Source organism: Cygnus olor, chromosome 5, assembly GCF_009769625.2.
Source record: "Cygnus olor isolate bCygOlo1 chromosome 5, bCygOlo1.pri.v2, whole genome shotgun sequence".
Taxonomy (NCBI): Eukaryota; Metazoa; Chordata; class Aves; order Anseriformes; family Anatidae; genus Cygnus; species Cygnus olor.
In genome coordinates, this window is record NC_049173.1 from 45,837,505 (window position 1) to 45,860,888 (window position 23,384).

The 23,384-nt window shown below is 38.0% G+C and overlaps 1 protein-coding gene across 1 annotated transcript in view; it reads left to right on the forward strand.

Annotated features, from left to right (window-relative positions):
- Positions 1-23,384, forward strand: part of NPAS3 (neuronal PAS domain protein 3) — a 614,752-nt gene that overhangs the window by 576,854 nt on the left and 14,514 nt on the right. The window contains 2 exon segments of the mRNA XM_040558338.1: positions 6,172-6,365; positions 12,447-12,553. Of these exon segments, the coding sequence (XP_040414272.1) occupies positions 6,172-6,365; positions 12,447-12,553 (301 nt within the window).

The window sequence follows — 23,384 nt, forward strand, 5'->3', positions numbered from 1 at the left end:
TCAGCTCTTCCCCATGGTGTACATGAACGAAAGTGACTCTGGCTATTATGCTTGCTACTGGACTCAATAGTTCTCACATGCAATAAATAATGCTCTATTTGGGTCCTTTTTGGTATTGAGCAAGAGCTGTGAACTAAGCCTGCCAAGCCAGGGTGTTTCTCATGTGATGCTTGTCTTTAAGCATCCAACGAGTTTGAGGTCTCATACAGATACATTTTTAAACCCGTTAGGATTAGCCTAAATTCTGCCTCTGACTGTTTTAAGCAGTGAAATAGCTTTCGAATCTTATTATTTGGAGAGAGTGATATTGGGGGAAAGAGGGAAAAAGCCAAGAGTGTCTCCAAAACCTAGTATTGACTTTTTAACAATAAAATACATCCCGAGACCAAATATGCTGTTTAAATGTAAATACCATTTCCATTTCCAGACTGTCTTTTGCAGGTGTATTTGAGGGGATTTGAAATGTACTTGCAGATGGAAAAGAGGCTATTGACCTTGAAACTATGTATGTGTTAGGAATAATGTTCACCCTCCTTGAAATCAGACTTGCATTCTTTGAAAGGGTGCTCAAGACCACAACTCTTAACAGAGGTTCAGGTAGTATTCAGTGCATAACTGAATTAAGACTGACTGCATTTTACTTGCAAAGCTGTTTCTAAGGATTCAGAGATTACTGCCTAGCTTCTTTTTCTTAGCCACCTTGGTTCAGAATGACTCACTCACAGCTGCACTAACTACTATTTTCCTTTGTTCTACAAGCAGTTCTTAAAGGATAAAACTGAAGCAGCAAACTTCTGAACCAAATAAGAGTTGAGAACATTTACTGTAAGTAGACATGTTATTCTGTTATGGCACCCAAAAAGGTAGGTAAGGTAGGTGATACTCACGAAGCTGGAGATGGGTGATGTTAACAAGGGGAAAAAATATATGATGGTTAGAGAGGAAAAGAGACAGTGATACAACAGAAGCATGCATCTGCAAACTTTATCTTTAACGTCATTATCTGAGGGGTAATTCGTCAAGTTTCCAGACATGCAGGAATCCCCAAGAGTGGCCATTGGCTGTGTGCAAACTACTTTACATAGCACACACTGCAAATACAGTGTTCACTATGTAGTCAGCAGTAGGTCTGAGTAAGGGATATGCAAGTATTACTGGAATTGTAAACACAAGATCTTACTGGACCTCTTCGACCCCAACTGCTGCTGAATGATAAGGATAGGCAAGTTACGTATTTTTCTAAAGCTTTCCTGAAGACTGGGAGAGCAAGCTTTTGTTTCAGTGAGGACGAGGCAGCAGAACCCCAAAAGTAAATGGTTTCTGACCATGAAGAAACATAAGCAAATAGAAATGCTGCACTACAGTGGGGTACAGGGAGAAAACAAGACAGCATTGATGGATAAAGAAACCTTTACTAAAGTTTAGGTTGATAGTCATGGATTTACTTTGATGTCAGAAAAGGAGAATTTTTAGGATATCACTGTGTGAACTGCAAATATAATATTGGACTCTCTTTTCTTTGGGAAGTTCAGAGGAAAGCCTGCTTCCAAATGTCCAGTCTTAGCTTGGAAATGACCTGAAACCATTTATCTTGTGGAGCATTAAAACGTGTCTTGCTAGTGTCACAGGCAGGTTTTGAGATGAGTGTTCATGTATCTGTGAGTGAATGAGCACACAGCTCTTCAAAATACTAATGTAAGAACATGGCTATAGGTTGTAAGATATTTCTTCAGCCAATTTTAGCAGTTGAAATTAAGTGCATTTTAAAGATTTAGGTGTTGATTTTTGAAAGATACAAATAACACCTTTGAGAGACAAAAACAAATATATAAACTCCTGTGAATCACAGTTGTTTTTGTAAAGGGGGATAAATGTATCTGTGATTTGTTATAAGACAGCTGAATAAATATCCAGACACATAAACTAAATCAGTATGTTTTCATACATGACCATCTTGTCAAAATTTAAGCTATAACTTTAAGGCTTCAAATTTAATGTCTCATTAAGAGAAATGAAGTGGAAGGGGCAGTTCTGCAAGTGCTGTGGTTTCAGTGCCATAGTGAATTGGCATAGTGATTTACACAGAGAACAAAAGAAATAGTTTTGAATTTTTTTTCTAATGGAAGTTTAACTTTTGAAGAACACAGAGGCATCTGAAAGGTAAAATTCACAGATTTTTCATGCTTGCAGCTTTTTATTGCCTCTGGTAATACATGTCCTTCCTCTTACATCACATGTATGTGAAAAAAATAGCTGTAATTTTTAAAGATGCCTTTTGACAAAGAAAATATTTGCATCTCTAGAGGTGAGATTTAGCTTTAAAGAATGATGAGCAGGTTCCAGATGTGTTTTTCAAGTGCTGGGCTTTCCTTTCCTTAAGTATTGACAGAGGGAAGGTTTTATCAAGGTCTTTGTGATGTGCTTGTTTATAATGAGAAGACATTAGTAGAGCACATCTGAGTGCTTATTGCTAACAGATGACTAAAGAGAGCATATGGCAGGGAAAAGAAATATATATTTGTCCAAGCAATGTGGCTTGTTAACACTCCCACACTCATCATAAACTGTGTTTATATGTACTTACAATATTTTGCAAATCCCTTTTCTAATCAGCTAAAAATAAAAGCCAAATAATGATTTTTATCCAATACTGGAATGTCAGGGAAAGTTGATTTAACATTTTTTAACAAAGCAATTAAACCCTACAGAAGATTTTTAGAGTATTTGTTTTGCTTCAGTCTGACATTTTTAAAGCAGGGTATGTGTTATACTCATTTCACAGGGTTAACAGTTTTATTGTTGCAGAATGCTTTTTGTTTCACCCACCTGTCTATCCACATACAAATATTATACAACTAGGTTACTTTACAAGCAATAGTACAAGTTGGAATGTTCTATGTCAAAGCCTGGTCTAGATCAGGTCACAAATTTTGTTGCAATCACAGCATCTCCCTCTGCTTCTATATGATGAAATCATTAAGGAAGTTACAACAAATGCCAGTAAACAATTTGTAAGGAGAAAAAAAAAAAAAAGCCTCTGAACTGTTAAGACAGTCCAGCTCCCATTAAATTAAAAAATAAATAAAAATATTAATCTTTCTTCTAATTTCAGTGCACCTTGTTAATTTAGCAGATGCACAGAGAAATGCTGGAGAAATTTGTACAGCTCTTCACATACAAAATTCCTTAATATCCCTTTGGTCAAGAATATAGCATTTACCCACTTTTTTATAGTTGACAGAACACGGTAGCACCATCTTCTCTTACTGTGATATCTAAATGTAACAATCTATTTCTATATTATTAATAGGAAAAAAAGAAGACAATTTTCATTTAAAAACAAATTTGGATTGTTCAGAAGAAAGCACTTAGAAATAAAACTGCACAGGAAAGCTGCATTTTTAATTTTTATTTTTTTTTGCTTTTCAGAATATTCCTAGCAAATTTTTGTTAAATAAATTTTTGTTGTTTTGTCATCTGCATCCAAGTACTGGCCTTCATAAAACAGTTTATTCTTGCAATTTAACTTCATTAAAGTCATAATACTGCTTTAGGATATGATAGACTATTGCTGTGGGATTGAATTATAAACAGATTTATTTTAGCTACTGGCGATAATTGACCCTATAATTCCTATCACCCCTAATCCCAGTTCAAATGAACCAATGTTAAAAGTGGCAATACTCACAATGTAGACAAGGTCATGACAGCTAGAATTGTTTTTTACTACCAATTAGATTTCCCACTTGGTGAGTTTGACTAATGTTGTCATAGAAAGGGACTTCTGGCATGGAAATACAGTTTCTTTAGAGACACACAGGCACTGGAACTGAAGGGCAGTTTGTTGAACATTTCCCAGTGTACAGAATCAGAATGCAGTTGAGTGCTGACCCCTAAAATTTGAATTCACGTGGGGATTTAGAACATGTCTTGGTCCATGAAAGAGCTAGGAACAAGCTTAAAAATTTGAATCTGGAAGCAAACTTTCTTGAAATTCAGCAACGTTAAAATATAGTGTGTGTAGCAGGTTTGGAACCATCACTTGGGGTAATGCTATATCTAAGGTGTATTTCAGATGAGGAATCAAAAAATAAAAATAAAAAAATTGAGTTTTGATTGAACAGACAGTTGTTCAAAAATAAATTATGTTGATATTTAGCTGCAAATGACATGGAGGTTTCAATAAATACGAGGAAGAGATAAATGGATTTTAAGTATGATATATCTTAAAAATTCCCCGAAGTGATAGTGCCAGCTTCAAACATATTAGCATAAGGAGTTTTATGAAAAAACAACTGAACAACAATACTTTTGCATAGCACGTTCAGCATAAGGTTATTTTTCACATTATTACGCGTTATCCATCAGCATTTTTCCAAGCGTTTGCAGATTTGAGTATGTGCAGTAAGCTGAAACTGCGTGATAAAATGAGACAGATAATGATAAAAAGCATATGCACATGCAAGCCTAGCTAGAAGGAGCAAAATACACTATTACTGCCCCTCCTGTGAAGTTAATCCTATTTCTTTTAGCTATTTCTTCATTAGTTAATGAGGTCTAGGGAAAAAAAAAAAAAGTGTGTTTGAAATGGTGTTTTTGCATCCTTGCCTTTAGGTACTTCTTCAAATATTCATAGAATAGTTTGCTCTTGGAAGGTGCATTAAGTGTGAGTTCAGACAATAATTACTTCCAATGTGGGTGGTCAGAAACCTGCAACTGAAATGGACAAACACAACAGATAAGCACTTTTCTCATTCTGATCCACCACACTGGCTGGAGCCGAAAAGTAAAATAGTGGAGAAGGCAGATGCTTTAATAATTAAGGTGGCGGGTGGAGCAGTGGGGTCACTTCAAGGCTTAGATCACAGATTTGCTAGCATGGGTTAGATTTGAATTTGGGTGCACTGTGTGGTTTTCAGTCTTATTAATGGAAGAGTTTCTTCTCTCTCACTTTCTATTAACTATCAGTCTCATCAGAAGTAAGCAAACGGCTTGGCTGCTGTCTTTGTGAGTTGAGTATCAGTGGATATGTAACTACATTCCATCTCTGTCACCTCCACCAGTAACAAGCAACATCTCTGTAGACCTCTGAGTACCAACTCTGGGATCACAGTGAAAGTGACCCAACAGAGGACACCTTGTAAGCCTGTTCTTCATGTTGATGCTGGAACACACTCTGAGAGTGAAAATCTGAGAAAGCCTTCAGCTTATGTTGGAGTTCTTATGACTCTCTTATGCACGAGTGCAGGAACTTCAATTTCCATTTTCAGTTTGATGTCTGGCTGCTTTTATTATTGGTCCTTTTATTTTATTGGAAAAACAATCCCCTTATTTTTTTCCACAGTAGAACTCCTGAAGGAGTGAAGCTGGAATGGTGGGGTTATTCTTTATGCGGAGTTTCAACTTATTCCATTTCAGGCAGCATTCTTAGACTTCCACTCTCCAGGAGTACAACTGGATCTCCTGGGCATCTTCTGGCATTATCTTGTGAATAGGGAGAGAAAGACCATCAGCACTTCAATACATATATAGTGCATTAAGCAAAGACATTATATTTCTACCAACTCTTTAAAAGCTTGCTGTAGATACAAGAAGACCATCCTGTGGCTGAACAATTTGATCACTTGTACACTTGCTTCTCAAATTGCCAACCATAAAGAAGTAAATCAAGGCTGTAAGCAGCGTCCATGCTGTTAGTTGACTAGCAATTCAATTAAATCCATTCTGGAAAAGTTTCAAAACTGCTGATCTTTTTGTCTCATATTCAGTCTCCGAATGTTAGGAAATTAATGCTCCCTTTCTACCTTCATTATTTCAATTTTCTCCCCTTCTCTCTTTCCTTTCATTGGATTTCTAGTTTTTTTAATTATTACTATCATTTTCTCTTTCTGTAACAACCACCAAAACAAAAATCAATAGCACAGGAGTTCTGAGCTTTTATTTGATAAATGTGAACCATTTGCCTGTTATGTTCCTGTCTTCTTTGTTGTCGTGAGGACATTTAGACAGACAATATTAATAAGCTAGCACTAGCACTGGCAGTTAATTATTACAATTTTTGGCTGTATTAAGTGCTCTGTAGGGTATAGTAATGTTATCCTTTAAAAGAAACTGATGTCACAGTTGCATCCAGAATTCACTGGGGTTTCTTTTACTGTTTTTATTTTCCAGGTGATTCATATAACAGGCCGGTTACGTCTGAGAGTGTCACTGTCTCATGGACGGACAGTACCCAGCCAAATCATGGGACTTGTTGTCGTTGCTCATGCTTTGCCACCTCCTACAATTAATGAAGTCAGGATTGACTGCCACATGTTTGTCACTCGTGTGAATATGGACCTCAATATCATTTACTGTGAAAATAGGTACAGCTTTTAGCTCCTTTTTTCTTTGCTTTAGCTGTGTGTATTCTTTATTCTATTGGCTTGGTAAAAAGTTTTGAAATCTGTGACTCCTGCAGTGTCATCCTGGTGTTGTATGAGAGCACTAGATTCACTCTCACTGTCATCACCTTCAGTACCTTGCATTCTTAGAGGATAAAGAATAATTTAAAACCATAATTTGCAGGACATGTTGCTGAAACAGGGGAGGATAGATCAGGAAAGCTTCCTATAAGTTTTCTTTGCTTTTTACAATCTCCCATTGTCCCTATCAGAGGCAAGATTCAGGACTAGACTTCTGGTCTGACTTGTATGGCTTTCTTTATGCTCCCCTGACCTCCTCTCCACCAGTCTTGCTCCCTGAAGTTTTCTGGTTTTGAACAAATTTGCAGATTACAACACATTGTGCTTAGTGTTTAATGGAACAGACGCACAGATGGCCTAGATAGTAGGCTAGACAGGTGGGATCTGTTGCAGCTAAGAGCTGGGAAAAATGTAGAATAAACTTGTTTAAGGGCATGATGGGACAGGCAGCAGTGAAATGGGAACAGGTGATGAGGAATTGTTTGGGGAAGGCTATGTTCGATGTGATAGGGGTGAGTGATCTAGGACAGCAGAAGATAGGATTTAACCTCAGCTGTCTGCTGCCTGTGGTGAGGGCACCAGGAGCAGTGGGTGCTCCCCATGCAGGTCCATCAGGGCAGGGCAGGGCCTGGCAGCCAGGCCTGTCCCACCAGGAGCAGGGCACCAGGGGGCAACTCCCTGGGAACAGGGCCAGGCCGAGACCAGTCTGGGACATGGGCACATGGGTGGGCTGGGGTCAGTGGGACCCATGGCCAGGCAGGGCAGGGCTGTGGGGAGCTGGAGCTGGGCCCTGCTGCAGCCTCGCTGGGCTGATGTGGGGGCCTCAGTCTGGGAAGGGTGGAGGAAACCCCAAAGGGCCTGGTCAAGACTTTTAATGCTTATTGGTGCCCTCAGGGCCCTGAGAAAATCAAATAAAATCTAGGAAATAGGTATGTAGAGCAGAGTGAAGAGATCTGAGAAGGAAAATATAAATAATAAGGAAGTCTGGGTCTGTTGATGGAAGTCTGAGATACGGGAGAAAGATTGGAAAAGAAGAATGTAACTCAGCCAAAAACATTGGGTCATGAGGACCTGTCATCAAAAACTAGAACAAGCAAGATGACTCAGGCAAGCTTTTCCTGTGACAACATCCACAGCATATTATGAATTAAGAGCTAAAGCTCTTTGGTATGCACAGTAATGGAATACCTCTGTTCAGGATAGCACATCAACATAAACTCAAATGCTTTGTCAAATCAGGGCCTTACACAATTTAAAATAATCTTGGGTTTCAATTATGAGGTTATCTTTGCTGTTATGTTGCTAAACAGCCACAATAATATTAGTAATAATATTACTTGGCTATTAAAGAGAATACGGTCTGTGTATTTTCTAAAAGAGAATATATTTGCTGAAGTTTGGAGAAATTGAGACATAGAAAGTGATTTGAACAAGGTCACAGAGAAAGTTGACAGCAGTATTAAAGTTTGGGCTGGCTTTTTGCCTGTGATTCTACCCAACGAGCTTCTAGATTCTGTATAATCTGGCTGCTGGTGAAAGAGCTCAGAGGTTTAGCAGTAGCATCTAGAAGAAACCTTTAGCCTTAGTCTTTGATTTGACTGTGACCTACTCTGTTAGTAATGGAAAACTGCTTCCACTGCAGAGCTCATCAATGGACTCTGTAAAATGAGTTGCTGGTATCTGTCCAGTTCCTAATTAACACATTTCCTTTTAACAAAATCACCTGCACTTACTGTTACCTTTGCTGGCAAACTCAACAAAAAAAAATGCCAGGAATGAAATGAATGTGAAAAATGAAGTATTTCATCAGGTCAGGTGTGGTATGAATTTTTGGACTGTGTTAGAAAGATTTACACTTTCTCTGATGTTAGTTTGGTATTTTTATGAACCCTATATTGTGTATGTCTTTTTTTTTTAATGAAACTTTTTTCTCAAAGTTTTCCTTTACTGTCATGTAGCGATAAAACTATAAAATTGATGACTTGAGAAAGTCATCACTGAAAAACCTAAGGTGCGTCAGACATAGAGTTTTGTTTGGTAATAACATAGAAAGAGCAGATAATGTGGTAAACTCTGGTAAGCTAGCTGACTTATACAAGAAAACGTTGAGCTTAATAATGTTTTTCATTAGTTAAGATAAAGACATCATAAAGTCACTTCTCCCTGTCTGTGATGGATTTTATCTCCTATGGTAGGGTAGAATGCATCCGATGGTACTTGAATTTATCTTAAAATAGTTATATTTTAAGCCTTGGTGGCAGCGTTATAAAAATTATAAAAGACATTTCAAATAGTAGAAACTCTTCTGCTAGGAGTGAGAGGTGAACGTTAGCTCACTGAGACAGCAGGGTTTCCACTGATGGAAAATAGTGTTAGATTGACAGGTCTTGGATTTCATAGCATGTACAAAGTAGAATAAGGCTATTAAAGCTGGAGGAATGGAAAGGGCAAAAGAAGGGAAGGAAGTAACTGAACAGCTGATGTGAAGCTGTCAGATGAATTATCTGGGCGTCTGCCAAGGCCATTCTCCGAGTCAGGGAAGTTGGGATCTCTTTTCTGGGGCTATAGAAAAGGAACTTAAGTATCCTGTCCTGAATATATGGGCTTGACTCGTGGCACTTGGGGGCAGCAGGGAAATTCTTTGTGGTGCAACAGTAAAGCAAGTGCGACACTGATGAAATAGAGAAAAATAGATCTATGCTGGGGAAGCTGTAAGCACTATTTATGGAGCAATGGGGAGTTACTGGCAGCCGCGGGGAGTATGGAGCAGAAGCCATGCTACTTAACTGAAATAAATGCTCACAGTGGACCATTGGATCAGCAGGGGTGAGATCAATAGTACTCCTGGTTTTCCAAGTGGTTGCCTGCTTGCAACAGCAGGGAGCAGGAGTGACATTACTCAAGTCTTTGGGTGCATCTTGTTACTTTCCTCTGAATGAAGAGATCTGCATCAGAATCCAGAACTCAGTGCAGGAACTAGTCAACAGTTAGCTTCCCTTTGAGACAAGATCAGTTAGTGCACTGGCTCTTCCTATCAATTAATATTTTGTTCTTCAACTATGATAAAAGAACTGAAACCAAAATAAAGAGACTGCTGCTAGAGGACAGTATCAATCTCTGTGTTTTTAGTGTCAACTGTTAGTGATTAGAGACTGTCTAGGGAGAGGCTGTAGCCCAGTTTGATGTGGACTGCTATAGCCATATCTGCTAATACATGCCCAAAAAGAAATAATCCACTCTGTATTCTAAATGCAAGGGATTTGGCCATTTGGTCATAACAATGGTTGACAGTAGTTCCTTAAGATGTGCAGAATCTTGCGTAGAGAGCTTCAAGCCTACAAGTGTCTGCACAATTTGTTCCTTATTAAGCAAAGCACATATCCCTATCTTTAAATTTCAATTATGTTAATAGTCCTGTAAGTCATTGGAACCGCTGATCTGCCTGTGCTTATGTTTTGCAGGATCAGGTCTGTCTATTCAGCAGACCCAAGTTCCTACTGATCAACCTGTTGCTCTATTTTGTCAGAGGGCTTAGGATCCACAAGATCTGTCTTACAACTAGTGCTCTAAGATACATTATAATGTTTCCTTCTTTTCTCCCTGTGAATGATCTATTTTCCATCTTTGATATAAGCATGAGTGTCCTATTTGATGCAATTTCTTTTCCTTCTGGTTTTGGTGTAGTGGCTTGCCAGTGATCATCACTTATATCTTCATATTCTCTCTTCTGTTTTTTTTTTTCCCATTTTTTTTAATCTAAAACATCCTTTATGTCCTCATCTTATGTCTGTTTTGAACTGCTGTTTATTAATATTATTCTGAAATTTAAGTGTTTGTGAAGCTGCTTCCACAGTGGCCGTGCTTTGTTCACTTTTAAATGTAAAGGCTTTGCACAAACATGTTGCTGCAGAGAAACAAAATAAAGCTGAATCAAATTTACCAGAGGGGAGAGCAGAATGATCATCTTCCCTGCAGACTGTAGCACCCACAGACTGGGTGCATCACAGGGCCATGGCTGTGCCACTGCACAACCTGCTTCTCCCCTTTCACAGCACAACTGCTCCCATTCTACTAGTTGTCCATATCTGTGCTGCTATCTCACAAAAATGTGACAGTTCAAGCTGACATATCCTTTCCCCGCAGCCACTGGAACAGTCACACAAGGACAGAGCTTCTGTCTGCCAGGAGATTGCCCCTTCCTATGTACTGGGTTGGGCAGGGGGGCATTTCTCCTCCGTGATCTTAAAGCAGGGCCACCTCCAAAGGCAAAGAGGCAGCAAACTGTGCCATTGAGGCGAGTGTAGAGCTGGGAGGGAGAGAGGCTTGAGTTCTGGTTCCTGTTCCAGGTACAGTTTACACACTTTGTTTAGTATAAATATATATACGTATATAAATATATTTATATATATATACAGTCGAGGGGACAGGAACCTTTAATTCTCAGTCTCTGTTCCCTCTGATGAGGTTTCTTATTACTGGTCAGAGATCCCAGGTCCTTTGTTTACCAGCCCCTAATTCACTGTGCAAACAAAATGGAGTAACTTAGCAGGAGGGAGGCCCACTACCACCATTCCAGACATCTCTGTCTGGTGAATAGTGTCCTCTCCAAGAAGGCAGAAGAGATGCATTTCAGCTGTGGTTTGTTTGATGGGTGTCCCTAGATGCGTATCCCACATCTGGTTAAGTGCTAGAACTACTAGGCATGAAAAGTGCACATCCTTTAGCATGCTCTGTCATGAAAGTGGGACAAGGCTGTTGTGTTTTGCACTATACTTGATCTGACAATTCTTGCTAGCGTATCTGAGTCCACCTGCTCCATCAGTCATGGTTCTGGGGGGAGTTTACTGGGACAAGTGCTGCTGTAGTGCTATCTAATACTTCCTTCCTCCTTCTTCAGTCTTCCTTGTCTATGTGTTCTTTCCGTCTGAGACCATTTTGCTAGTCAGTGTCTCACCACCTCTGCCTGCTGGGAGCCCCTCGGACCTATGTGGTCCAGTTCCTCGCTGGCCTGCACTCTGGATCACACTCCTGCTGTTTCAGCTGTCTGCTTCCATCAAGATGTTTGGAGTTTCTTACACCTCTGTTAAATGGATGGCTGTTATGTCTTATGACTGCAAAGGGAGCTTAACCTCAATCGTTACAGTGTATTTTAAAACCTAAAATAACGTTCAATTTCTAGAAAACAGACATACTTTTAAATGCTGATGTGAGCAAGGCATTTTCCAATTGTTTTATTTTCCATACTGCATTTAAGGATTTTGACATCTTGACACTCAATGACAAAAGTTTACATGCACACACACACACATGCGCACAGGCACACAGACACACACGCAAAGGTCTGCACAATAGATTTTAAAGTCTCTATGTGCAATAAACAACAAAGTCCCAGTTGAAAGGGCCCAGAGTGAAAGCTGAGTTCCCAAATGAATTAGACTAAAAAAGATAACACCCTGAGGCATCTGTATGTCTCAGCATTTAAATTATATCCCTTGAAATATCAGTTTGGACTTGGTGCCAAGAAATGGTTGAAGAGCTTTTTCATGCATATACCCAATAGAAGACCAATCTGTTGAAATGAAATGTGTCTCTAATCATTTGGTATAAATGTAACATGTTTTTACTTTATAATGTAACCTTGAATCATTCTGGTCTTTTAATGAGGATTTGGGATTGTTACAAATGCTTTACAATTTCATGGAATTTTCTTGGTTTTATGCTTTGGGAAGAATATGCACTAAAATTTAACTTTCCACTTATTTAATGGATTACATGATTTCAAGGTTTCTTTAAAAACTTTTCTTTATTTGTTTTAAGGCTGTGTCTTGTTTGTGTAGATATTGCATTCAAATTGATGATGGAGCCTTCACAAAATTACTATAGTGGTGAAAAACTGTTTTGCAGATTTCACTTTCTGAGTCACTTGACAATTATTGTATTCTTTTCCTTCTTGAATTATAGGTTGTATTTTTTCCTTTTTAGGATTAGTGATTACATGGATCTGACCCCTGTAGATATTGTAGGAAAGAGATGCTATCACTTCATTCATGCTGAAGATGTGGAGGGCATCAGGCATAGTCACTTAGACTGTAAGTACTTCCATTTTTGTCAAAATAATCTGGTACAACACCAGATTGTTCCTCAGCTATTATTTATATATTTATATTTCATGACTGGGGGTCTCCATCTTGCAGCTACTTTTCTTTTTTTTTTTTTTGTCACAGGGTTTCATAGAGGGTGGCTCAAACATAAGTTTCCATATCAGTTATTTTCAAATCTTTCTATAGACATATAACATTGTTCACGTACGTGGGAATAAAAAATTATATTTGTATTACTAGAGTTTCCAGCAGCTGTTCATTTACATATGCTGTGCGTTATTTTAATCCCTCAAAGAAGTATTGCTTAGGTGAGATACTCCCTCCCTAGCACAGAAAATGAACTCCTCTCATTGTTTTGTATTTCTGAGTCATAACATGGAGGTCAAAAACTGCAGCATATTTGGGATATCACCAAGTCGTTTAGTATAGAACTGAGCTACAGCTCCACCAGTGTTTTGACCACCCAGCACATTTACATTTAAATGGCCCTCATGCCTGTAGCATCTAAGCCCCTATGATTTGCACACTGGTAGTATCTGGTTGGGATGTGCATAACAGAAGTACAAAAATGTTACAAGAGACAAACCTTACAAGAAAGCATGTGCATTTGTCTGTGTATGGGGGAAGGGAGGTTCGGCTTGATTCCTTGTAATTAAACTCTTTGTATTCCTCTTATTAAAAGCCATAGGGCCTAATTCTTTTCTTGTTGAGATCTGTTGACTTCAGTGATGGTGCTCCTGATTTACCCTGGTACGAAAAGAGACTTAGGCCCATAATCTCTAATTTATCTGTGCCTGCAGTGAAGCCAGATAATTCTTTGGAAGTTTCAGTGCCTGACTGCATTTATGATTGACTGGTGTGTTTTTCTCAACATAAAAAACTATCCACTTACAGAGTCCCAGATTTGAATAGCTGTGTTCCCCCAACATCTTTATAATGGCAATGTATAGAATGTAGGGAATCCCAGCACTGTGTCCTGTTAGCATTTACTAATAAAAGGCTAGCAACCAAAATCCAGCCACCTTTAATTAGTTCTTAGACAAAAATACAACTATGATAGAAGGCGGTATAAATCTTTAGTCCCAAAGTACCTTGATCTGCAAGGGGAGATAGGAGGATAACTTCTACTGGAAGCAGGACAGCAGAGACCACTTCTATGATAATATATGGCAGCCACCAACAATATCAAGCTCTTTCAAGCTTTAAAATAGTCCCTCAAGTTTCTAGAAGGTAAAGTGCACTTGATATAAGGTCACATTAGATGCACTTCTGGGGGGCGAGGGGGGGAACAATCAAGTATACAAAATGATAAACAAAAAGTAATTTTGCATCATTTACATTTTGGTCCTTTAATATCCTGAAGGATATGGCAGTTGCTAAAAATGAAGGATCAAATTCAGAAACTTACTGGGGGCTCTTGAAACTGGAAGTCAAAAATGACAAGTTGCATTTCCACTGCACTATCTGACCAGGGAAATAAAAGATATTTATGACTCAGACTTAACATACCACCTGGCAGAGATGAACATCCCATTTGAAAAAGACCTTAATCTTCTGAATGACCACTTCTCTCTGAAATACAATATGCTTTATGAAACATTCATCTTCAGAAAACTCAGAGATCTATGCAGTCAGCGTGAGTGCAGTGTGGTGCAGTGTATAAGCAGTGGACTAGGACTCAGGAGACCCCAGGCACAGGAGCGGCCTCTAGAAGATCACTTCACCTTACTGTAGCAGTTTCTGCTCTCACTGTACATCCGCTTTAGATGTCTGGATTCCAGGCTTTTTAAACAGGGAATCCCTCCCATTATCAGCATCCAGCACAGCAGAGTTCCATACTGACAGTCCTGAAAACCTTCAATGACCTTTCTAAGGGCTTAATTATGATCACAGTGATTTTTTTCCTTCTGTCTAGTTAGAATTTCACTGTTTTGATTGTGCAGCTCAAGGCTGCATCTTCTCACTAACCTCCTTACAGGTATGCTGTTAGGTCCCCCAAAGCCACCTCTTCTTGAGATTAAACAGGCCTGATCCCACAGCCTCTCTCTACAAGGCAAGTGCTCCAGCCCTTCACCATCTTGATGGCCCTCTGAAGTTTGTTACTATCTTTCCTGTTCTGGGGAACCTGAATGTGTGTGTTTTCTTCCAGATGAAACCTAAAGAGTTCTTACTGAAGAGAAATAATGACTTTCTGTGATCTGCTGGTTATCCTCTTTTTAGTTTAGTTCATAGAGCAGACTGCTGATTCATGCTTAGCCTGCTGTCCAGTAGGACCACCAGGTCCTTTCCAGCTAAGCAGTTACCCAGCCAGTCAGTCCTCAGCCTGTGTCATTGCAGAGAGTCAGTCTGTCCCAGGTACAGGACTTTGCATTTGTCTTTTCGTGTTGTTCAAACACATGCTCTGGATGAATGATCTTGAAGTTTCAATTAGGCTTGGGAATAGCTCAGTGAGTATACTTGCCCATTATAAGTCCTGCAAAGGCTGAAGTGGTTCGTATCTTTGCCCAGGGAGATGCTCCATTCTTCTAGCATTTGGAAAAGAACTTTGTAGAAATACCAAGGGAAAGAAATCACAAAACCCCCAAATACTTCATAGCAACTTGTCCTGTTTCAGTGGGGGGGGGCGGGGGAAGAAAAAAAAAAAAAAACTAAATTCAAGAACTTGCAGACACTGGCTGTAGAAGGTAAGACCCAGCACAACTGCTGTTCCCCAAAACAGACAAGGCAGGAGTTTTGCCAGTCCTACATAGGGTAAAATTGCTTGAGATTACAGTGGATAAAAAGCAATAGTATGCAATGTTTTCAAGAAGAGCTGGAAGCTAAAGTAAAGGTTAGAAAACCCTATGAAAAAGTAGATGCAGGACTTGAGAAAGCATCATACTGAAGAAGATGTGTTTGGTGAATGCCTATGGAATGTATATAAAAACCTGATAGATTTATAAAGGAGATAAAATAATTTTTAAAGATTAAGACAAGAATCCCAAATTGCAATGGTAGATATAAGGATAAAAAGAAGCACAAATAAAATTGCTACTCTTGCCTATTCATTGATAGCATATCAGAAAAAAAATGGAAAAGTAAGACCAGTACATCCTGCCTTCTCATCCAGGTTATTCAAAGACATCAAAGAGGAAAACGAGTGAAGAAGAAAATGTTGCACAAAATCACACAGAAAAAATCAAGAGGGCTGTTGATGGCTTCAGATCATAGCAGCCCATTAGAAACTTTGAAAAACAGACCTTGTTAACTCTATCTCAGATAAAAGAAGACAAAAGCCGTTTCAGGAATGTGACCATAACAAGTATAATGGTGAAGAAGGTCCGCAAGACTATAGCAGTGACAACAGTCCTTTGTAAGGGAACCGCTGCCCTAATGAAAGGTCCATCACAGTCATTGTAAAACCTTTCATTGTTTTCAGTAGACATGGGGATTATGCCCTAAAAAAGCAAATGTATATGGACTAAAATCCTGACCCCAGTGAAGTAAATAACAAAAAAATAGTTTCAGTGGGGTTTAGTTTTCTACTTGAGATTTATGTTACTTATAGCTTAATGTCCTTGTGGATTAATAAAATAGCATTTTTACTCTACCTCCACATATGAGTGCATCTATCCCAAAACAGTAATGCATGGTGATGATCTCACAAGTTATTGAAACATAAGCTTTTTTCAAACAGAAATAAAAAGAAGAGGGATATTGTTTCTATCTTGTTTCGTTCAAGCTTTCAGTGATCATGCTTTTTTCACAAATCTCCCAGCCAATTGCTTGGTATTACAATTCTAGCTTATTAATGTGTTTCCCATCTTATAATGCTTCATGGTTTCAGAAATTAGAGAAACTTCTCATTTATTCATCTTTGCTGTGTTTGTTGAATAAATTGCTGGTAGAATCCTGACAGTTATCGCTTGTCATAAATCAAGTCTCTTTCACGGAGATTGTAGTTAAAATGTGCTGTAGTCTAAAAGCCTGTATACAGTCCAGCATCATGGCTTAGCCGATGGCTCAGCTGACACCCAGCACCTGGCTGAGATGCGACAAGTTGTGTTTGAATCTGAGCCCTCAAATATTGCAAGTCTAGCTGTACTGTGGCTCAGATACAGTCCCTAGCTCTGTGTAACATTTCTTACTAAGAACGAATGGTTGTCATATGCTGTAGGAGTATGTGTCTTCCATTTAATTGAAAAAAATTAATGATCTTCACTGAACGGTAATATCAAGTACTTGCTATTGCAGTTCAATGAAGGTCATTAAGAAAGATGTGAGGATGTATAAAGGTCAAGCCCTCTGAAAGCAGCCATGAATATACTTTTGGACAAATATAGGAAAATGTGCCACCATTTGTAAATGAATATGTTGCTTGTAAGAAAACTGTCAAATGTATATATCGGTATGTAATATCTGCTTTTTCATTTTGAAATACTAATTGAGGTCTTAATTCAGAAACCTGACACTGACAAAAAAGATATGTATTGTCCTCAGCTATTGCATAGAAAATATCATCTTATTTCTCCAGGATTTGATTTACAGCTATAAGATATTCAGTTTCTTAGGAACTGTGAGCCAGGGCGGTTCATTTCCCACAAAGCAAAGGTCTCTGATGAGTATGTTTGGTAGTACTCCCTCTGATCTACTTTATCTGGTTTCCAGTGGTTAGAATAATCCAGTCTTTCTGAAAATAAACTATTCCACATTCACCTTTTTCATGGCTCACCTGTTTTCTGAGGGGTATTACCCCCTCAGTCTGCTTTTAAATCAGTTATATATTCATTATTTCTTTATATATGTTCAGGAGAAAAATCCTATTGCTTTACAAAATATTGCTTAGTGCTTTAGCCTACCAGCTGTAGTTGAACTAACCCTTTTAACTTATGCACATCAGTTATAATTTTTTATTCTCTTAATAACCTCAAACACATGAAAAACAAATAGAATGAGTTGATAATTTCTAACAGTAAAATACACTTCACATATTTTGCTATCATGCTGTGGAATAACTCTGCGATGTCAAGTAGCACACAATTAGTAAAACTGTAGGGGGAAAAAAAAAGAAGTGTTTTGATCCCGAGGAATTTTTATCCTAATCAGATCGAAATTTCAGTGCTCTTGTAGTGCTTAATATCTTCAATCACCAAAAAAATCAAACTGATTCCAATGTCAGGTTTTGCATTCTGGGACTGAAATAAAATGCTAAAATATACAAATGAATCTCATGTTTGTACAAGTTTATTATCATCACTAAAAAGCAAGATTGATTCTAAATTAGGTTGATAGAATGTCTGGTGTTTAGCTAATTCTTAAACCAAGCCCTCCTGGCATCCTGATGACAGTCTAGTGTATCTTTTTGTCAAAGTATTGCAAAAGTGTTGGTCTGACCACCTGCACAATCTTCCTCTCTGTCCATATCATGATGTCCAACAAAGATTTCTACTTTGGAGACTGCCATCCTTATGTCCTTTTGACTAGAGATGATGGTGATAGAGCAAAAGGAGGGAACAAGAGATAAAAAAAAGGAAGAAACTGAAGCATTCAAACAAAACAGGGTTTTGATTCATACCAGGAAAAAAAAAAAGGAGAATGGAATTTGGTTTCAGCCCATGCCTGGTGTTTGTTTTTCAGTCGTAAGGAATCACATGAGCTTTGCACCTAACCAAGAGTATGTATGTTGCATGTATTTTGGCCATGCTCTGTAATCCTGTAGCTGTTGCATTTGCTCCTGCAAATGTTTGAGTTATGAGAGATGCTGCTTTGTCTAGCTCACTTTCTGCTCTCTGACCAATGCCAGTTACTTTAGAAGAAGGTGGAAAACACTCTGCAATATTCAATTATGTATGAATTGCACCCTTTTTTTCTCCATACTATACTATTAATTCATAGTTGGTTCATTGCTTAAAAGATGAGAATTTATACCACTTCCTAAATTTCTGTTTGTGGAGGAGGCTTGGTAATTTTACTATTACTATTTTACTATTATTACTAATATATTACTATTTAGTAATATTACTATTGTAATATTGGGTATTCTAATTATCTGTATAAATATTCAGCTATCTTAAATCCCCATAAATTTCTAATCGTTATGATATCCTCTGGCTAAGTTTTTCACATGCTAGTTGTGTGCTGTTGGGTAAATGTTTTCTGTCTGTAAAGTATATAAGAGAGTTCATCAGAAGCACCAGATCTTTTGGATAGTTAACAAACTGGAAAACTCCATAAAGCTAAACCTTCAAGCTATTTAAACCATTGGCTGCTGAACTTGCCATTTCTTAATTGCAGAATTTTGCCTTCTGTAGCTTAGCAATATACAGTTATTTTGCCTCAGATACAGTTTGCATCAATAACACTTTTACTTAATTCCTGGTGCTATTTCATTTTCAAATTAAACCCAACTGGTTGATGCAATACTGATTAGTATATCCCCAGTTCAGTTTGTAGGCTCTCTGTTGTCTTTCATAGCTCACTTTTTCTTCGTACACTTGTGCATCAGTCAGTGTAAATACTCTGCCTGCCTAAGTAACACAAAATGGCCTCCACACATTTGTCACTTGCCACTAAAACAAAGGGAGAAAAAGTGTGCTGTGTATGAAAGCATACTCTGGAGTTTTTTCACGGAGAGGAAAGGTTCAGGAGAAAGCCAGGTAAAGAACATTTGGTAGTCTGGAAAAGTACTACGAGTTACAGACCCTTTACCTTCACTGGTGAGGTTCGCTCCAAGATTATTGAGACCAAAATTGTACATTTCCTTATTATGTAAGTTAGAAACAGGGTGTTGCTCCATTGAAAATCCAGGTGTGATGTAAGGATTTTTTTGTAGCTTCCTATGCTGTGAAATACTCCATCCTAAAATGAAACTCAATGACGGTGTGAAGAGGCTGTTGCAGGTCTTTCTAGAATTTTAGAAATACATTAGTGCTGCTTTTCTTTTTTTCCTCTTCTTTTTTTCTTTTTCAAAGGCCTGGGCAGTTGACCTGTTGTCTCTGAGGGAGACAGTTTTCAAAGCCAGAAAGATCCGAAAATATTATCAGTAAAATGTATAACATATATCAAATACTTGATAATGTGCCAATAGGTCTTATTAGCACTCATTTAAAAGAACCTATTTAAATCACCTGTGGCTTTGATAACCATGAGTGATGTGGCTGGTGGTGGATCAATGTTATTTTTTGATTTCTGAAAACTTACAGAGTAAATGAGACGATGTCTAGGACTTTGGTCCAAAGGGCTTTTTGAGAATGCTCTGCCAAACATCTGAAACCTTCATACTTAACCTCCACAGACTGTTAGGTATTGGTTCTGAGATCATAAGACACTTGCTTTCTTGAAAGTTATTTTGTTTTTATTTTACAAGGATTTTTTGGGAGGGGGCGGGAGGATACTGGCACTAAGCTATGAAGGCTACTAAAGCTTGTGAAGAAAGGTGGAAATTTTGTTGGGATTTTTAATTATTATTCTTTTTACAAGTGAAGTGAAGTGAAGTGGTTTAAAAGGGACAACATGCTTTAAATGTGTCTTATGTAGTTCACTGCCAATAATAGCGAGATGATGGTAAACCTCTGTGGTGGTTTTAAGGACATTTGAACATTCGGTTGTGCCATGCAACCATGACACTGTGTTGTGGATCCCTTTCCTCTAGTGATTAGGCTGAGAAAACCATATTCATTTCACTCAGTACAAGCATCCAAATAGGGACTCCTAATCCAGAAATGAAAGCATGTGTAAAGGGACAGTATCATCTCCCTTGCAACTGACCATCTTTAATCTATGCAATTCAGAAAGAAAATTAATATAGTTGCCAGTCTACTTCTGTATTTTGATCAGCCCCAGTGAAACTTCTTTTTCCTTTCCTATTCATAGAAGATATAGCTGTGTATAGTACACTGATACATTTGGCATGGAAAGGATTATGTTCTAAAGTCATTAATCTTACATAGATTTTCATATGATGGACATTAATATTAGTGGAGAGATGGAGGACAGATTTAAGCTTCTTGAGCAAGCAGGGCCAAATTTCTCCTCTGATGTTGCATTTTAGTAGCTGAAGGCAAAATTTGGATCTGGGATTTCATTTTCCCCTCCAGTTTGAACAGACAGAGTTCATTAATGATAATGGAAGTTCTGTCTGAAGTTGGTGTTCAAAGCGGGCTTGGGTTTCTAAAGGACCGTTTCAATATTAGCAGAAGGAAATCACTTTATGGCAGGATTGAAGTTTTAAAAGTCATGTGGAGACAGACAAATCATGAGGGAGAGGAAAGTTAAGAAAGAGAGAAGAAAACCTAGAGAATCCTAGGTAGAAAAATCTAGAGTTCGTTTTTTCAATCCAGTTTATTATTAAATAAACTTAATTAGCTTATTTACATCCTTTCTATCTGTTAAACAACAGAATAGTTTTCTGATATGTGTGCTGTAAGCTTCTATAAAAGAGTGTATCTAGTGATACACTGAATTAGATATTATGATTCTGTCATTACATTTGATCAATACCCACATAATGTTTTAAAGTAAACATCCAACCTGGCATTATATATTTTTGTTAATAGTTATTGTTAAACATGCATTTTCACGATTAGAAAACTGCAATTTTAAATGATGGACCATGGGTTACTGGTATGTAATAACCATCATGAAAGGAGGAGGGGAAAAAAAGATTCAGATTTTCTAAACAGCTGATTAACTGTTTGAGTAGTGGTTTGGTTTTGCTTTTATTTTTTCCCTGCAAGGTTGTTGATCCTTATTTTTGCCTGATTTGTCAGGCATTTATGTACGTAACATTTCCATGCTGGAAGATTTAACAATATTCCATACTGCAGAAGTAAGCAATGAATCGGTTGCTATACACAGCATTTTTAGAGTAAATGTATATGCTTAAAATAAGTATTCCAGGTGAATGGAGAATTTAAGTGGGAGTTTGGGTAACAGTGATGTACAGTTTTCTCTCATGGCTATGAACTGCTACTTCCTGATTGAGTTTGGAAAAGATGAATTTATGTCCAGCAATTATTACTGTCTAATATCTATAGCAGGATAGCAGCCAAGGTCTCAGGTCAGTCTTACTGACACGGTACACCGAGTACACCTCATTCTACTCAGACCTAAGAAAGATGCTCTCTGTATGGCATTCAGGGCTTTTTCATGCTGTACAGTTTAAGTAAAATATTTTCTAAAGCCTCATAGAACTGACATTTTTCTAAACAGTTACCATATTTTAATTTTTCTTAAGAGAACTGTGTTGAGAGACTTGAAGTCACCCAGAGCTGGTAAGCAACTGTCTGCAGTGATGGCAGGTAGAGCAACATGACCCACGGAGAATTTTGTGGTGGCAAGGTGGTATTCTTCTCCAAGCAATCTGCTTGGCCCCACTTTTGGCCTGGTGTTGAGAAAGCACATTTGCACATTTGCTCACAGCCCTTGCCTACATCCCCTCTTCTTTACCCCATGAGAATAGCAGGTACTAAATCAAAGTGTTTGCAAAGAATTGATAGGTGACATATTTGCTCACAATATGTCTACATGTCCTCTGTCATCTATTTCATAATGCTGTTCAAGTAACAAACATCATTTAGCATTGCTAAATATTGTTCAGTACTTTTTTTTTTCATTGCTAAAATCCAGTCTGTGGATGCCTACTATTTAAAACATCTCACTAATTGCAAAATCTATAGAAAAGTCCTTACAACATCAAAGACTCACTTGATCCTTGGAGCTGTTATAAATGAAAAACTGTCTCTGTTACAAGCAAATAAGGCACTTAATGCACTCTTTCTGGCTGTGATGCTCTTTTTCCTGTGGGTTTTGAAAATGACCTTCCTGTAAGCATCAAGGACTGTAACTTTTCAGATAAAGAAACTTGTTCTTGTTTTAAGTCTATGCCAGGTTCATTCCCCTATAGCCCACAGTTTTCAAAAGCAGAAGAAAAAGTAATCTGGAATTAAAAAAAAAAAAAAAAAAAACACTTCTGTTTCCAGAACGAAGTTACCCTGTCAGCTTGCCTTGGGCCTTAGGTGGAGAAGTGGAGATTAAAGAGTCAGTATTCCTTTTCATGTTTCGTCTGCCAGTTTTGTGAATGTAGAAAGAGTACTTGTGGCTGCAGCTAAGTATCCGACCATGGTATTAAGTATGGCATTTTCATCCTCTTGCAGTAAATTAAAAACATTCTTATAAGTTTATTACAAGGGGAATTCAGTATCAATACCATACAGTCATTGATAAAGGTATTTCAAGGAGAAGGCTGAATAGCACAGCAGATGTAACCTCAATATTTTCACCAATTATAAAGAACCTCTTTGTGAAGCTGTGTGAATATGTAAGATGATCTCATCATTTCCTATTTACTCAATACTTACCTGAATACGCAATATAGTGTAGCTTTTAAATGCACATGAGTAAAATGTCCTTTTGTACGAGACTTTGCTAAAAGACTGCTTTTGATATACAGTTTCTTCATCTCCTCTTCAAACTGAATTAAGCTGCTTCCTTCTTCTGAAACACAACTCACTATTTAGAAGCTTTGGCTTTGATTTCTCAGACCAGCCTTACAGGAAGAAACCATGCTCTTTTTCTTTTTGTAACCATATTTCTGAAGACAAACTTGTACTGATTTATTTTGATTTTCTAACAGAAATAGGTTCCTGCAAAGAACACTGACTGTTTCTTCTTCTCCCCCCTCCTTCACTCCACTACTACAAGAATATTGCTGTGCGCAAAGCTACCAAGGAAAACTGAAATCCCTCTGTTGGGAACTGTGTATATAGCAATATATTCATACTTTGACAAAGAAGTGAGATTTTTTTTTTAGTTCTTAGCATAACATACTGTGCATTTCTTG